General features: G+C 46.8%; 1 protein-coding gene across 1 annotated transcript in view; it reads right to left on the reverse strand.

Annotated features, from left to right (window-relative positions):
- LOC138289887 (PC-esterase domain-containing protein 1A-like) overlaps positions 1 to 18,815 on the reverse strand; it is a 181,660-nt gene that overhangs the window by 118,870 nt on the left and 43,975 nt on the right. Inside the window, exon 3 of the mRNA XM_069230207.1 lies at positions 10,404 to 10,483. Coding sequence (XP_069086308.1) covers positions 10,404 to 10,483 — 80 coding nt within the window. The remainder of the gene's footprint in view (positions 1 to 10,403; positions 10,484 to 18,815) is intronic.

Raw genomic sequence — 18,815 nt, forward strand, 5'->3', positions numbered from 1 at the left:
ATGTATCCAACCCACTAGCAGAATCTAATCACTGGAAATCCTCTGAAGGCCCAGAGATTTCTCCTTCCTCTAAACTGTTGTTGCTGCTTTCGCCACTGTTGTTCCTCTTAATACTGCTGCTCCTCCAGAAGTCTCAAAGCCTCCCTTCTAGACCTTAACCTGTACTCCAAACGTGGTGTCGATAACAAATTGATTGACATCAACGAAACTGGCTTAGGAGATGACAACACTGGCGGAGGAGGAGGCAAACCCACACTCCACGCTCAAGTAGAGCGCTGAGATCCATCTGGCGCCGTCATGTGAGGTATAGGTGGTGACATCCTTGGCGCTGTGCCAGTACCATCTAAAGGTGTTACTGGTGAAAAGGGCATAAATAGAGCCTGCTTATACGGCGCCGGCAACCCCAGCTTAAAAGCCAGCAGACCCGTGGGACCAGCAGGTGCACCCGAGGGGACCATAGCCCTATTAAAAATGCTAAACATAGCATTAAGGAACAAAGAGGGATCTGCTCCAGAAGCCGGGAAGGTAGGATACTCTTGTTCTCCTTACTGTGGTTGCGCTGGATCTGACGCTCGAGCCCCAAAGTCCTGACCATGGGAGGATGCAGGGGAAAAGTGAGCCGTTGGACTCACAAATGACTCCGAGATCTCAATCAAAGTCGGCACTGGAGATGCCACAGGTGGTTGTGGAGTCACAGTGGGGATGACTTCAAGTCGTGCAGCGCCGTCTCGTTAGAGACGCCGACCGATCTCTGGATGAACGGCGCCGTGACTTATGCCGTTGACGTTGCTTCTTATGAGACCTCAATGATCTGTGCGACAAAGTGTCCGGTGTCCTCAATCTTCGCCAACCTCTTTTCTCCTTGTTAGCTTTTGACAGAAAGAGCTTTGCCTCTCTCTCTCTCTGAGTTTTCAGCTTCATGCGTTGTCAGGACCAGCAACCTACCACTTCATGATCAGAGCTCAAACACCAGAGGCAGTTCTTGTGAGGATCCATCACCGACATATGGCCTCCGCACGCACTACAAGGTTTAAACTCGGATTTCTTAGGTAGGGACATAGTAGAGCTACAAAATAATTCCCTCGATACAGTTGAGATACAACAGAAAGGTAGAAAACTGTTAGCCTTGAAGGCGCGGTAAAAAAGGGAACTGACGTCAGCATGCTGGTGAGGCGTTCTTATGGCTAATGAGTCACGTGCGGAGCCGAGCAATTGTGACGTCCTCGTCGACGAGGATAGCTAGAGAAAAAATTTCCATTGAATGCTAGCGCACTAGGAGAATTCATTAGGTGATGAATCCACACTCAGTTGTTGCCATCAGAAACTAGGCACACTGTGCAAGGGGACCAAGCAACCACTCGTTGGTTTACTGAGGTAAAAACTAGACCACCTAATGCTCTAATTTTTGTGGTAGCTTTGTCGAGAAGTTAGGCTAATCTTGGAAAAGTGCAAAGCATTTGTTGTACTGACAGTATCAATAAATCAGCACACACTCAAATGATTAACTCAGGACCAATTTATAAAAAAATAAATCAGCTTTTTATGAAAATTTTAAGACCAAGATCGTTTAAGTACTTTGAGATATTAATTTTTGAAGATTAACAAACAGACTTTTTGTGCGCGGTTCTTTGGGGCTGAAGAGTGATGCCTTCATTCTGGAGGGAGATCTTTGGTGATTTGTGAAGAGGGGAGGTCCTCTGGGGATCTTTAGAGTCCATCAGTATCCAAGCAATCCCTCAGCAGCGATTGTAGAGTCCTGGTTGCAGCAGGCAGAGTTTGGCGCCTTTTATTTGTGCAGCAGGTCTTCAGTTGTTGTGCCTTGGGTCTTCTTTGTTGTTGGTCTTCCTGTGTCCTTGGAATCTGATTTCTTGGACTAGGAATGCTTACTGAATACTGTATTTAGTGGGTGTTTTAGGGGCAACCTGGTAGTGACCAATGGGCCTTCTACCTAAGGGTGGCTACACTAAGTGATTACTTCCGGTGGGCAGGGGTCACTTTCCAACACCTGACTGGCATTTTTCCTTCCATCCAAGATGGAAGAAAATTAAATGGAGAGGTCGCCTTGCATGCAACACATTGGGGTGGTGCAACCTAGGTGAGACCACTCCTCCTGTTTATTTGGTTTTACCCCCGTTGCTTCTGCAGAAAGTGGGGGTTGCAACAGGGGCGGCCATCTGCTGCTAGCAGCAGGCCGAGTTTCAAGGGCGGTGAGCCCTTTGAAGCTCGCTAAAAGGGCAGTGCCCATTCCTGGCATTGGGGGTGTTAGCACCTCCACCCAAGAAGGACTTTGTTCTGAATACCTGAGAGCAGGAGCTCTCACCCAGGGATTCAGATTTGTGTCTGGAGATTGGGACCGGCCAGCAACCATGCCAGGGTAGTGAGCTTTTGCGGAGGGGGGGGGGGGGGGGGGACTTCTAAGATGACCCCTGGGTACTTTTTAGAATACCTCCAATGCTGGTACCAGTTTGGATTTACTATTTTGAGTTGTTTGATACCAAACAACTCAGTGTTCAGAGTGGCAATCATCTAGCTGTGAAACTCGTGTTGACCAGGGTAAAGCACACACATTTAAAATGGCTGTTCACTCACTATGTCCCAGATTTGGCAAGGACACAGTGGGGGGCATATTGCTCATGCAGCTATGCCCTCACATACAGTACAGTGCACCCTGCCCAAGGGCTGGAAGGCCTGCCAGAGGGGTGACTTCTTTATATTGCATGCAGTGAAGGGTGGACAGGGCACACAGGCAGTGTGTCATGCTGAGTTTGTCTTTTAGTTCTACAACAGGTCACTCAGCCTGCGATAGCAGTACTGGGTGCATCTGGATGCATTGCCCTAGATTGCTGCTGCCCGCAGGGGCCTACCCTTAGTACCCCATGCCCTGGGTACCCAAATACCATTTACTAAGGACTGTTAGTGGCTGCTAAAGGTGTTGCCAACTGTGCCAATGCATAGCAGTTTTGGAAAGAGATCTGGCCCAGAGAACCTGGTTAGCAGGGGCCCTGCACACTAATAACTTTGAGACTACATCATATACCATGCAAAAAGTGGTGGGCTAACCATGCCCAAAAGAAGCATTTTCTCACAGCTGCAGAGTTGAAATGCCCCGGGGTACTCTGGGCCCACTCCTTTTAAGACCAGAGGATGACAGCAAATGCAGAGTTTGGAGTGGCACCTATAGGACCTCAAAGTCAGCACCACCCACACAATTCCCTCATTTACTGAGTTTGGCTGCCTGTTTGCGCATGTTTTATTTTTTGAATTGTGACCTGTGTTGGGACTGAAATATATTGCTTACCCTCCATTTACATACAGAAATCACATAAAACAAAGTATGTGTTTAGCCCCCAATACTTTTTAAATGATTTTGAAGAACTCCCAAATTTCCTCTGCAGCCTGGAGGTCAGTAGGCTGGTCCCAGTCGGGTACACTGTTTGGAAGAGAGGTGCAATTTAAGAGATGCAATACAAGGTTTGCCTCACAGACCACATTTAATGGGAATGAAGGTAGGGAGATTCAGACGCTGCATTAGAAAAAGATAGCGATCTCTATCTTTCCACTAATTTGAATTCCTGCTGAAAACCGACTGGCATCTCAATACCCAGCTAAAAGCACCTGTACCCAACTATTAATAAGAAAATAATTTTTTTAGGGGGGTGTAACACCCCATAAGCCCCCCCCCACCCCTTCAAGCTACGACCCTGTGTGCAGTCCAGTTTATGAACCTGCAACTTCATCAGCTATGAACTGGAGGACTACCAAACACAGGCTACCTCTTGAAACATTTAGTGAGTGTTCATTACGGCACAGTTTAAGGTATCTTCCCTCGGTTTTAAATTTGGGGGTGGGGGGCTGGGAAGCGCCCTTCGAGTCCTAGGATTAATCCAGGGCTGCTTATACTTATCCATTAATTTTATGAGATCCTGTTGCGGTATTTCTGGGAGGCGTGGAGTGGTTCAGGAGTTTAATAATTTATCTGAATTCCTAATTCTACTCCAGTGGAATCTACAGAATAATCCTAAACAATCTTCTCTCCTCCTCAGAGAAGAGGCAAAGCTAACGAGTCATATGGGGACCGTAGATCAATCATCTTAGTTATATATTTTTTTTAAAAATGCCGAACATGATGCTAGAGGTGCTCTGTGCCTTAAAGGAGGCGTACCATTTTCTCCCAGGGTTAAGAAGCTTTAGCCTATAAAGGCTACTACTGTTCCCATTTTTTCTCACGCTTCCTTAAAAAAAAACGATTAGTGAAAATGCTATTCATGTCACCTATGTCTTTAAGTGACTGTGTATGTCTTGTAAAAAAAAAAAAAAACATTATTCCTTTACAGTAAGTACTTGAAAAATGGCAGATGTAGTTTTTAATAGGCTGTTATGAATGAACGAGTTACTTACCTTCGGTAACGACTTTTTTGGTGGATACATTAGCTACCTGTGGATTCCTCACTAACTGCACTCTCCCCTTGCGCCAGCATTCAACGGAAATCTTCTTCCTAGCTTCCGCACGTCGACGAGGACGTCACAATTGCCCACGCAACGCCGTCTGACAGGCAATAAGTGGTCCTCGCCGACGTGAGTACCAAAATTTGTTACGTGTCTCTGAGACGAATAGGCCATTGAAACAAATAATCATATAACATTTTATAACATAAAGGATAAAAACATCATTCCAAAATGTCATTTTTTTTTTTTAAACATAAATACATACATATATACATTATTTGTGAAGGCCCTCAAAATACCAAGAGGAGCACTCCCAAGGATAGCTTGGTAAGACCAGACAGGCAACGGGGAGGCGGGAGGGACCCTGAGGAATCCACAGGTAGCTAATGTATCCACCAGAAAAGTCGTTACCGAAGGTAAGTAACTCGTTCTTCTGATGGATACAACTACCTGTGGATTCCTCACTAATTGAATAGAGTCCCAAAGCAGTACCGCACTCTGTGGAGGGTGCCTGAATGGTCAAACCAAGAAATCCTGCAGCACTGACCGTGCAAAATGGCCATCCCTCCTAACCTCCGAATCCAAGCAGTAACGCTTCGCAAAAGTATGGAGGGATGACCAAGTTGTGGCCTTGCAGATGTCAACCACAGGAACACCCCTAGCCAAGGCCGTAGAGGTCGACTTAGCTCTGGTGGAATGAGCTCTTATTCCATCAGGGGGTTCTTTCTCTGCCAGAGAATAACACAGCTTAATGCAAAGAATGACCCACCTGGAGAGTGTTCTCTTGTGGACTGCCCTTCCTCTCCTCTTTCCCACGTACCCGATGAAGAGTTGATCCTCCAACCTAAACTCCTTTGTTCTGTCCACATAGAAGCTCAGCACTCTTCTCGGGTCTAAACGATGCAGTCTTTCTTCCTCTTTCGAAGGATGAGGTGGAGGATAAAAAGAGGAAAGGGTAATAGTCTGGGCCATATGAAAGGGTAAAACAAACTTCGGCAAGAAAGCAGCCTTGGTCCTCAACACCACCTTATCCCCATAAAAAGACGTGTACGGGGGTTTAACAGACAGAGCCTGCAGCTCACTCACTCTTCTTGCTGAAATAATTGCAACAAGGAAAACAGTCTTTAAAACCAATAACCTTAAAAGGACAAGAATGCATTGGCTCAAAAGGCGAGCCCATAAGAAATGTTAAGACAAGATTTAAATCCCACTGAGGCATAATAAATGGAGTGGGAGGAAATTTATTAATGAGACCTTTTAAAAATCTTAGCACTAAAGGAGATTTAAATAAAGAAGGTTGGTCTGGAAGACATAGAAAGGCTGACAGGGCCGACAAATATCCCTTGACTGTAGCCACTGCACAACCCCTCTGTGCCAGGGGCAAAGCAAAAGACAAGACATCTGATAAGTGGGCATGTAAGGGATCAATTTTTCTTTCTCCACACCAACGCACAAATTTAGCCCACCTGCTAGCGTAGATAGATTTAGTGGAGTGTCGTCTGGCCGATAAAATAACATCCACTACTTCAGGTGGGAGAGAAAAGGAACTCAGGTTGCCCCGTTCAATCTCCAGGCATGAAGGTGCAGGCTCTGGAGGTGGGGGTGTAAAACCTGCCCCTGCGATTGCGAGAGAAGGTCTGCCCTGTGAAGGAGACGAGCGGGGGGGGGGGGGGGGGGGGGGGGGGGGACGTCACACAGAGAGAGTTGGAGAAGATCAGAATCTTCCTCAAAACTCGAGGAATCAAAGGTATAGGGGGGAAACGCATAGAGCAACTGGTCGCACCAGGACATCTGAAACGCATCCCCCAACGTTCCTTGCACCGGATACTGAAGGCTACAGAACAACGGGCAGTGCGAGTTCTCCCGAGCGGCAAAAAGATCTATCCGAGGGATTCCCCACATCTGGAAGATCTGTCGGACTAGATCTGGATGGAGACCCCACTCGTGATTGGTTGAGAAATGCCGACTGAGACTGTCCGCACGCATGTTCAAGACTCCGGCCAGATGGTTTGCTACCAAGCAAATCCGATGGTCCCTTGCCCAGGACCATAGCCGCAGAGCTTCTCTGCAGAGAAGGTACGACCCTACTCCTCCCTGTTTGTTTATATACCACATCGCGGTATATTGTCCGTCAGGACCTGAACCGACTGACCGCGAAGGGAAGGGAGGAAAGCCTTGAGAGCCAGACGTATTGCCCGCAACTCTAACAAATTTATATGAAACATCTGTTCCACTGGAGACCAATGACCTATGACCTCCAGGTCCCCCAGATGAGCTCCCCACCCTAGAGTGGAAGCATCCGTTATTACTGTGGTCACCGGCGGAGGTTGCGAAACCGGTCTTCCTTGAGAAAGATTGCCGTCCGCAATCCACCATCTTAGATCCGCCGCAGCGTCCCTGGAGATCTTTACCGATCCCTCGAGATCCGCTTTGTGTTGAGACCACTGCTTCCGGAGGCACCACTGAAGAGCCCTCATGTGCCAGCGAGCGTGAGTGTCCAACAGAATGCAAGAAGCGAACAGACAGAGCAGACGCAGGACCTTGAGGACTGGAATGACCGCTCCACTTTGAAACATTGGGACCAATGCCTGAATGTCCTGAATCCGCTGAGGCGGAGGAAAGGCGCGATTCAATGTTGTATCCAGTACTGCCCCTATGAACAGGAGGTGCTGAGCGGGCTCTAGGTGAGATTTGGGCACATTTACAGAAAAACCCAGGTCAAACAACAACTGGGTTGTCGCCTGAAGGTGACGCAGCACGAGCTCCGGAGACTTGGCTTTGATCAACCAGTCGTCCAGGTAAGGAAATACCGCTATCCCCTTCGTTCTGAGCTCTGCCGCAACCACCGCCATCACCTTTGTGAAGACTCGAGGTGCTGAAGTAAGACCAAACGGGAGGACTGCAAACTGATAGTGCTGCGACCCCACCACAAACCGGAGATACTTCCTGTGTGACTTGAGTATCGGGATATGAAAGTAAGGATCCTGCAAGTCGACAGACACAATCCAATCTCCATCGTTCAGCACCAAAAGCACCTGAGCTAGGGTCAGCATCTTGAACTTCTCCTGTTTGAGGAACCAATTCAAGATCCTCAGGTCCAGGATTGGCCTCAAACGACCATCCTTCTTGGGCATCAGGAAGTATCTTGAGTAACAACCCTGACCCCTCTCTTGCTCCGGAACCAACTCCACCGCACCCTTTGAAAGGAGGACTTGAACCTCCTGTTCTAGTAACAGGAGATGCTCTTCTGAACAGTAGGAAGGGCGGGGCGGGATGGGGGAGGAAACTCCCGAAAGGGAAGGGCATACATAGCCTTTCCCCACAATGCTGGTGACCCAGGAATCTGATGTTATAACCTCCCACTTGCGGAGAATGTTCAATAACCTCCCCCCTACAGGAGTGGAATGAGAAGGAATTGGTGGGAGACTAAGGCTGCTTCCCATGCTGCACCCCTCCAGAGGAAGAGGAAGAGTGCTGCTGGGCGGCTCCCCTGGTTCGGACCCTCCCCCTGTATGAACTATAGGAGAGAGCAGTGGCGGGTTGTTGCTGAAATCTGCCTCGAAAGGAGGAGGATGAACCACGACCAAACCTACTAAATCTTCTAAAGAGTCTGGACGAAACGGAAGAGGAGGCCTGCAAGCCTAAAGACTTCGCCGTGGCCCTATTCTCCTTAAACCTCTCTAGGGCAGAGTCCGCCTTGGCCAAAAAGAGCTTTGCTTCTCGCTCCTTTAACACCGTCGGATTCATCTGTTGACAAGAGTCACATTTGTCAAAGTCATGGTCGGAGCTGAGACACCACAAACAGTCTGTATGTGGGTCCGTCACTGACATTTTGCCTCTGCACTCATTGCAGGGCTTAAAACCAGACTTTTTGAGACATTCTTTCTTTCTCAAAGAAAGAAACAGTAACAATCACTGTAACTACGCAGAGTAGCAACAGTAGCTCCCTCGAAGAATAACCGTTGTTAGAATGGCACGGAAAAAAGGGAACTGACGTCGGCGAGGACCTCTTATTGCCTGTATGACGTCAGACGGCGTTGCGTGGGCAATTGTGACGTCCTCGATGTGCAGAAGCTAGGAAGAAGATTTCCGTCGAATGCTGGCGCAAGGGGAGAATTCAATTAGTGAGGAATCCACAGGTAGTTGTATCCATCAGAATTCATTTTTACTAAAAATGTTTAAAAAACACATTTGTATTTAATATAGACATCACTGGAAGTGCTCTGGAATTTCATGTGTGGGCGGGAGTTCAGTGCTTATGAGTGCATCAATCAAGTAGGACCATGATAGTGACCAGCGTTTCCTCGCCTCGCTGACAATGAACAAGCATTCTCAATAATATACAATTACTCATCGAGGAACCATGGCCAGCCAGAGATGCTCAAGCACACTGCGCGTAGCCGGTAAGCACCACTTTTGCTGTGCTGCCAGTTAGGAAACCATCAGGGATGACATGTTTGGTGCTGCACCAAACATTATCCCGGATGGTTGGATATTTGGGTTCTCATCCCATACCTCTGGCCTCTGCTGTCACACAATTTATTAGGAAATGAAATAACACATTCTTGCACACCAGTGTTCCTCAAATATATTTGGTTCAAAGGAGTTGCGAGCAGTATGCACCGGAGGGATGACATGTTTGAATTTAAGGGTGAAGTATTAGCAAACGTTAGCACCAACCCAAAACAGGGTGAATTTATGCCACAACGATTACTATGTAAAATAACCCAAGAACAGCTCAGCCTTTGATCAGAGACAATCATGTTTTCACTAGACAAAGATCAGGACACACACAAATGACTAAAACGTAAAAGCTCATTGCAATCCATTTGTGCCAGTAACACTGAATATTAATGTTTAACACTCAGCCCTTCTACGTGACTGATGGTTTCTGCATCAAGTGTCAGGCTACCAAAGACAATTCAAGGTGGTGTTTCTCAGTACACTGTTCATACAATAAACTAGATGTCCAATCTGGCAAGGTTGAAAATCAAAGGATGTATCAACTTCTGCACAGTGGTATGACAAAATGATTAGACTAAGAATGTTTGAATATTCATATGCACAGAGAACCAAAAGCTCACATAAGTTTTAAGCAATCTGGAAACCCTTGGACTTTTATTAACGTATTTTACTCAAGTAATAGTTTGAAATGAGTTTACCAAGTCCATGAGAGGCCAGCGCTCGATTTGTGGCCATTTGGAGCAGAGAAATTTTAGCAAAATGTTTCAAAGCTAAATGTGCTTTAGATGCACGTCTGCACTTTAATATACATTTCATTGTCACAATTGGAACTTTAGGAATGATGATGATCATTTTGCCATTCTAACTGAGAAGATTCTATCGCCATAATGTACACTTTAATGTAATTGATGTTATCTTACAATGTTTTAAAATAGTTATTAGTCAGATCATTTCAGGAGCTCCATTGCACCAGGATATGTGCTATACCTTACTGGCACGATCAACACGTTATCAATATTATGATTTGGGATTTTTCTTTTTTTACACTTAAACGAGAGAATGCTATTGTGATATGCACCTTACTGACTTTGACGATGATCTCTTACAACCAACTATTTACTAGAACAGCCAAGCTCACTTTTAGAGCTCTTCTGCACCTTAGTATATAATGGGGATCCTACCTTTGTGGTGAACTTTTAATTTAAATTATGAAGGTTATCTGCAGATCATGTATACAAGGCGACGTTTCCTACTCCTCAGTATTCTTGTGTAACGTATTATAGAGAGATATCCCTCTGGTTCGCACTTTATTCAAACTGAAGACGTTATCTTTAAAAGATGCTTGTAATGGTACAAGGTGGATTCAAGAATATGTACATGTGTTCTGGAACGGTCTATTCCTGTTCTACTTCCCCTTTTGAGATATATATATATCATTAAAAAAACAAAAACAACTAAAAAAACTAGATCCTACAATAAGGAAAGCAACTTACCTTAGACTTCAGCTGCGAGTTGGATAGATAAATATCCTTCTGCAAAAGCAACACCAGATCTTTATAAACAGATCGTTGGACTAAATATAAAAAAATAAATATGTTGTTAGGTAATTCTAAAGTAGCACAGTGACTTCAAATTATCACTTGTGGCAACTCTTTAAGGTGAGAAACATTAAAACGGCAAGACTCCCTCTTCCTAGAGGATACTAACATCTATTCTGGAGGATTTGATTGGTCTGTGAACCTTACGTGATTAGTAAAAAGAGCTTTAAGAAGCACTGCAGACATAGGCTTTGCCTCTTCCCGCATGTTGATCTCTCTCTTGCTCAGAGTTTGAGGTGGTGTGCTTCCAGCAAAGAAAATATTGCTTGCACTGTACAGGTTCTGGCCAACAAATGCATTGGACTTGTTTAAAGTGGCAATCCAAAGCTCAAAATTGTAGGTCTGATTGGTTCACTGGGAAAGGTTATGTCATATCCCACAGTAAGATCTCTTTATTATGAAAAGCTATATTAAGGCAGAAAGACTGGATTATTTCTTGTGCAAACACGTTCTAAAGCCAATAGTCATAATGGGTGGATTGTTATTAAACTGTATCAAATCATGAAGACAAGTCTTGTTCATAGAAAACATCAAAGCAATGTTTCTGTTATCACCTGAACATGGGTGTTATCCATCTAACGAAGAAACACCTTTGAATCCTGTTTGATCACCCTCAATCGCAACACATTTACATTAGACTCCAACTAGGTAACCCACCTCAACCATGAAGGACACCTGTGTTGTATCAATCTAAACCCCGTAAGAGATTGAGGAACTTTCTGAGATACTGAAACGAGGTATTTTGAACAGTCCCAACACTTGTTTCACACACTTTAAAGGCTAGAAGCCCAGATAAATTACAACACCTCAGAGCGCTTGTGCACCTGACCTAAAAAAAAAAAATAAAAAAAAAATAAAGGAGCGCTAATGGCTCCCTAAATTCAGCCATTGTTTAAGGCACAGCTTGAATTTAAAACAACAAAGCCGCCTTGCTGCCACCTTCACTTTGCTGCCCAGATCGAAAGCAGACCACGTGCAGGCCCATTGTCCCAGGTCCCAGTTTATGAACGTTACAGCGGGACGAGTTCAGCATGTTTCAGTGGGGCACAATGTCTTGGCAGGGTGGGCAGTGAGGGTACACGGTCTACCAAGCTTGTATCCCCGACTTGTGCTCTGCACTATACATGCCTGCCTAGGAATCTCTCATCCCTTTTGAACATGCAAGTGGGCTGCTGCATGCACAGTGACACAGGGAGCAGCTTTGAAGCAGCTGCTCCATATTTCACTTGAGTGCACTGCCCCCCTCACGCAACCCCTCCCCCACCCGCCCCCCAGGCAGCATAGGTTTGCGGCTCCCCTGGGGCATTTTCTGTTACAAGGTGGACTTTCCTATTTGCCCACTCCGCACCCATTCAAAGGTGCGCCATGGTGCAAACAGGTAAAGGCCGCACTATCCATAACAAGGTCTCAGGTGTTAGAATTGTAAGCCATACTGCACTTGAGATTCAAACCCATACCACCCTCGAAAGTACGACCTGACAGGTCAATCACTTTACCCTTTGGAAAGCCAATGAGAAGTACAATGTGTGTCAATGGTGAGGGCTATTGTAGGAGGCTGGCCTGGCTTGTAGTGGGTACCAAGGGGTACCTACACTCTGTACCAGGTCCAGTTATGCCTTATTAGTGTAGAAGAGGTGTTTCTACCAGCTTAGGCTGATAGAAGGTAGCTATAGCAGAGCTGCTTAGGCTGAACTAGGAGACATGCAAAGCTCCTACTATACCACTGGTGTCATATGCACAATATCATAAGAAAACACAATACTCAGAGTTACTAAAAATAAAGGTACTTTATTTTTATGACAATATGCCAAAAGTATCAGTGAGTACCCTCAGTATGAGGATGCCAAATATACACAAGATATATGTACACAATACCAAAAATATGCAGTAATAGCAAAAGGAAGTAATGCAAGCAATGTAAAGTTACAGTAGATTGCAATAGGAGCACATAGGTAAAGGGGCAAAACAAACCATATACTCCAAAAGTGGAATGCGAACCACGAATGGACCCCAAACCTATGTGAGTTTGTAGAGGGTCGCTGGGACTGTAAGAAAACAGTGAGGGTTAGAAAAATAACCCACCCCAAGACCCTGAAAAGTAGGTGTTAAGTGCACCTATAACCCCCAGAGAGCACAGAAGTCGTGATAGGGGGTTTCTGCAAGGAAGACCAACACCAGCAAAGCAACCAAAGTGGATTTCCGGACCTGAGTACCTATGAAACAAGGGGACCAAGTCCAAGAGTCGCGACAATGTCGAGAGTGGGCAGATGCCCAGGAAATGCCAGCTGAGGGTGCAAAGGAGCTGCCACCGGATGGTAGAAGCTGTGGATTCTGCAAGAACGAAGAGGGCTAGAAACTTCCCCTTTGGTGGATGGATGTCCCACGTCGTGAAGAAGCTTGCAGAGGAGTTCCCACGCAGAAAGACCGCAAACAAGCCTTGCTAGCTGCAAGGGTCGCGGTTAGGGTTTTTGGATGCTGCTGTGGCCCAGGATGTCGCCACTTGGATGAGGAGACCGAGGGGGCGCCCAGCAGGTCAGGGAGCCCTCACAGACGCAGCCAGCACCCGCAGAAGTACCTGAACAGGCACTTAGAAGAGGAGTGAACCGAAGTCCACACGAAGTCACAAAAGGGAGTCCTACGACGCCGGAGGACAACTCAGAAGGTTGTGCACTGCAGGTTAGAGTGTCGGGGACCCAGGCTTGGCTGTGCACGAAGGAAATCCTGGAAGAGTGCACAGGAGCCGGAGCAGCAGCAAATCACGTGGTGCAGTCTAGTGTGGGGAAGCAAGGACTTACCTCCACCAAACTTGGACTGAAGAGTCACTGGACTGTGGGAGTCACTTGGACAGAGTTGCTGAGTTCCAGGGACCACGCTTGTCGTGCTGAGAGGGGACACAGAGGACCGGTGATGCAGTCTTTTGTCGCCTGCGGTTGCAGGGGGAAGATTCCGTCAACCCACGGGAGATTTCTTCAGAGCTCCTGGTGCAGAAAGGAGGCAGGCTACCCCCAGAGCATGCACCACCAGGAAACAGGCGAGAAAGCGGCAGTATCAGCGATACAAGGTTGCAGTAGTCGTCTTTGCTACTTTGTTGCGGCTTTGCAGGCGTCCTGAGCAGTCAGCGGTCGATCCTTTGGCAGAAGGTGAAGAGAGAGATGCAGAATAACTCTGGTGAGCTCTTGCATTCGGTATCTGAAGAATTCCCCAAAGCAGAGACCCTAAATAGCCAGAAAAGGAGGTTTGGCTACCTAGGAAGGAGGATAGGCTAGTAACACAGGTAAGAGCCTATCAGAAGGAGTCTCTGACGTCACCTGATGGCACTGGCCACTCAGAGCAGTCCAGTGTGCCAGCAGCACCTCTGTTTCCAAGATGGCAGAGGTCTGGAGCACACTGGAGGAGCACTGGGCACCTCCCCCGGGAGGTGCAGGTCAGGGGAGTGGTCACTCCCCTTTCCTTTGTCCAGTTTCGTGCCAGAGCAGGGCTGAGGGATCCCTGAACCGGTGTAGACTGGCTTATGCAGAGATGGGCACCATCTGTGCCCATCAAAGCATTCCCAGAGGCTGGGGGAGGCTACTCCTCCCCAGCCCTGTCACCTTTTTCCAAAGGGAGAGGGTGTAACACCCTCTCTCTGGGGAAGTCCTTTGTTCTGCCTTCCTGGGCCAAGCCTGGCTGGACCCCAGGAGGGCAGAAACCTGTCTGAGGGGTTGGCAGCAGCAGTAGCTGCAGTGAAACCCCGGGAAAGGCAGTTTGGCAGTACCCGGGTCTGTGCTAGAGACTCGGGGATCATGGAATTGTTTCCCCAATGCCAGAATGGCATTGGGGTGACAATTCCATGATCTTAGACATGTTACATGGCCATGTTAGGAGTTACCATTGTGACGCATTACATAGGTAGTGACCTATGTATAGTGCACGCGTGTAAAAGTGTCCCCGCACTCACAAAGTCCGGGGAATTTGCCCTGACCAATGTGGGGGCACCTTGGCTAGTGCCAGGGTGCCCACACACTAAGTAACTTAGCACCCAACCTTCACCAAGTGAAGGTTAGACATATAGGTGACTTATAAGTTACTTATGTGCAGTGGTAAATGGCTGTGAAATAACGTGGACGTTATTTCACTCAGGCTGCACTGGCAGGCCTGTGTAAGAATTGTCAGAGTATCCTATGGGTGGCAAAAGAAATGCTGCAGCCCATAGGGATCTCTTGGAACCCCAATACCCTGGGTACATCAGTACCATATACTAGGGAGTTATAAGGGTGTTCCAGTATGCCAATGTGAATTGGTGAAATTGGTCACTAGCCTGTTAGAGACAATTTGGAAAGCAGAGAGAGCATAAACACTGAGATTCTTGTTAGCAGAGCCTCAGTGAGACAGGTAGGCATCACACAGGGAACACATACAGGGCACACCTATGAGCACTGGGGCCCTGGCTGGCAGGGTCCCAGTGACACATACACTAAAACAACATGTATACAGTGAAATATGGGGGTAACATGCCAGGCAAGATGGTACTTTCCTACAGCTATCAGGAGTAAACTATATTTTTTCACCAAAGAACTGCCCCTCCCAAGACCTGGAGAGGGGACTGACCGTCCAATCAGGATTCAGTCAGACAGTAACAAATGCCCTCACCTCTTTGGATTTTGCTCCTTTGTATTTGCTGGTAGCTGAGCAATGACATTAAACGTTCGAGGGTAATGAGGAATTCAGATGGCACATGACACAGGAAAGAGGAAGGAGAACTGGAAGGGGGTGTCACAGGAAGCCATACAAATAGCTAACCACAGTAGATTTACAGATGAAAGAAAATGTTTTATTCTTCTGTCTGAGAAACACAAATAAATGCAAGTGACTTCATCAGAAGCTGGTAAATGTAGCTCAAGTTCTGAATATACAGCTGCTTAAAACATGATGCAGTGTACATTGTCACGTGAAACTAGCATTTGCTAATGTTTTAGCAATTAAACATTTTGCAGATGCTTGTTGACATTGTAAAATTCTGCTGGAAGCAAGCGAACATCAAATTATCTAGTAATATCCAAACACAGGATGTGGCAAATTAGGAAAGGCAAACGCATGTCATGAACACTGTGTGCTGCTAGCTATACTTTCAGGACTAAGAAAGAAATGAAAAGTAAAACAGTTTCACGTAACTAACCGGACTTTTCTTGCCATATAAACTGAAAGAACGAGTTACTTACCTTCGGTAACGACTTTTCTGGTGGATACATTAGCTACCTGTGGATTCCTCACCTAATGAATTCTCCCATGCGCCAGCATTCGACGGAAATCTTCTTCCTAGTCTCTGCACGTCGACGAGGACGTCACTCTAGCCAAAGCAACGCCGTCTGACGTCATACAGGCAATAAGAGGTCCTCGACGACGTGCCGACGTCAGTACCAATCATTTTTTACGTGCATGAGAACAACCAGGCAATGCAATGAAAGAGCAAGGCAACATCCCATAACATTGTAAAATACACAACATTGCATGAATAGCTGTAAATCTTTTATATATATATATATATATATATATATATATATATATATATATATATATATATATCTCTTTTTAAAAATATATATACACATCAAGTATATACACAAAGATATATACATACATAAATATATTATACACAACATCTATTGCACCCTCGAAGACCAAGAGGAGCGCACTCAAGGATTACTTGGTAAGACCAGAAAGGCAACGGGGAGGCGGGTGGGACCGTGAGGAATCCACAGGTAGCTAATGTATCCACCAGAAAAGTTGTTACCAAAGGTAAGTAACTCGTTCTTCTGATGGATACAACTACCTGTGGATTCCTCACCTAATGAATAGAGTCCCAAAGCAGTACCACGCCTGGCGGTGGGTGCCTAAATGGTCAAACCAAGAAATCCTGCAGCACTGACCGTGCAAAATGGCCGTCCCTTCTAACCTCAGAATCCAAACAGTAATGTTTTGCAAAAGTGTGAAGGGACGACCAAGTTGCGGCCTTGCAGATGTCGACCACAGGAACACCTCTGGCCAAGGCCGAAGTGGCCGACTTAGCTCTGGTGGAATGAGCTCTAATGCCCTCAGGAGGATCCTTCTTTGCCAAAGAGTAACAGATTTTAATGCAAAGAACAACCCACCTGGATAGTGTTCTCTTGTGGACTGCCTTTCCTCTCCTCTTGCCCACGTATCCAATAAACAGCTGATCCTCCAGCCTGAAATCCTTTGTTCTATCAATAAAGAAGCTCAACGCCCTCTTTGGGTCCAGACGGTGCAGTCTTTCTTCCTCTTTGGAAGGATGAGGCGGAGGATAGAACATGGACAAAGTAATTGCCTGAGCCAAATGGAAAGGTGAAACAACCTTCGGGAGGAAAGCAGCCTTGGTCCTCAACACCACCTTATCCCCATAAAAAGTTGTATAAGGGGGCTTTACTGATAAGGCCTGCAACTCACTCACTCTCCTTGCTGATGTTATAGCTATCAGGAAGACTGTTTTTAAAAACAAATACCTTAAGGGGCAAGAATGCATAGGTTCAAAAGGGGACCCCATAAGGAAAGTCAGGACCAAGGACAAATCCCATTGCGGCATAACGAATGGTTTTGGAGGATATTTATTTAGAAGACCTTTCAAGAATCTGATAACAATAGGGGATTTAAATAAAGATGGTTGGTCTGGAAGACATATGAAGGCTGACAAGGCCGATAAATAACCCTTAATGGTAGCCACTGCACAACCTTTCTGCGCTAGAGACAGAGCAAAAGACAAAACGTCCGATAGATGAGCATGTAAGGGATCAATCTGCCTCTCTCCACACCACGCAACAAATTTAGACCATCTATTAGCGTAGATAGATTTAGTGGAGTGTCGCCTGGCCGCTAATATAACATCCACTACCTCAGGCGGGAGAGAGAAAGAACTCAGGTTGCCCCGTTCAATCTCCAGGCATGTAGGTGCAGACTCTGGAGGTTGGGGTGTAAAACCTGCCCCTGCGACAGCGAGAGGAGGTCTGCCCTGAAAGGGAGACGGAGCGGAGGGCACATTGAGAGTTGGAGAAGGTCGGAGTACCATACCCTCCTTGGCCAATCCGGAGCTATTAGGATGACTAGAGCCCGGTCCTGGCGAATCTTCCTCAATACTCGAGGAATCAAGGGTATGTGAGGAAACGCGTAAAGCAACTGGCCGCACCAGGTTATTTGAAACGCGCCCCCAACGCTCCCAGCATCGGATACTGGAGACTGCAGAATAACGGACAATGCGCGTTCTCTCGAGTGGCAAACAGATCTACCCGAGGAAACCCCCACCTCTGGAAGATTAAACGGACTTGATCTGGATGGAGACGCCACTCGTGGTCTGCCGAGAATTGGCGACTGAGACTGTCCGCACGCACGTTTAAGACTCCGGCCAGATGGTTTGCTATCAAGCAAATCTGATGGTCCTTTGCCCAGGACCATAGTCGAAGAGTTTCTCTGCAGAGAAGGTACGACCCCACTCCTCCCTGCTTGTTTATGTACCACATCGTGGTAGTATTGTCCGTTAGGACCTGTACCGACTGACCACGAAGGGAAGGGAGGAAGGCCTTGAGAGCCAGACGTACAGCCCGTAACTCTAACAGATTGATGTGAAACATCTGTTCCTCTGGAGACCAAAGGCCTTTGATCTCCAGATCCCCCAGATGAGCTCCCCACCCTAGAGTGGAAGCATCCGTTATGACTGTGGCCACTGGTGGCGACTGCTCGAACGGCTTTCCTTGTGAAAGATTGTTGCTTGCAATCCACCACTTCAAATCCACAGCAGCATCTCTGGAGATCTTGACAGTACTCTCTAGATCCCCTTTGTGTTGAGACCACTGCCTTCGGAGGCACCACTGAAGAGCCCTCATGTGCCAGCGAGCATGCATGACCAACAGAATGCAGGAGGCAAACAGACCGAGCAGACGAAGGACCTTGAGGACTGGAACTACCGCTCCATTTCGAAACATTGGAACCAAATCCTGAATATCTTGAATCCGCTGAGGCGGAGGAAAGGCCCGACCCAATGTTGTATCCAGTACTGCCCCTATGAACAGGAGGCGCTGAGAGGGCTCTAGGTGAGATTTGGGCTCGTTCACCGAAAAACCCAGGTCGAACAACAACTGGGTTGTTGACTGCAGATGATGCGACACAAGCTCCGGGGACTTGGCTTTGATCAACCAGTCGTCCAAGTAAGGGAATACTGCTATCCCCTTCCTTCTGAGTTCTGCCGCAACCACCGACATCACCTTCGTGAAGACTCGAGGTGCTGAAGTAAGACCGAACGGAAGGACCGCAAACTGATAGTGC

This window comes from Pleurodeles waltl, chromosome 1_1, assembly GCF_031143425.1.
Source record: "Pleurodeles waltl isolate 20211129_DDA chromosome 1_1, aPleWal1.hap1.20221129, whole genome shotgun sequence".
NCBI lineage: Eukaryota > Metazoa > Chordata > Amphibia > Caudata > Salamandridae > Pleurodeles > Pleurodeles waltl.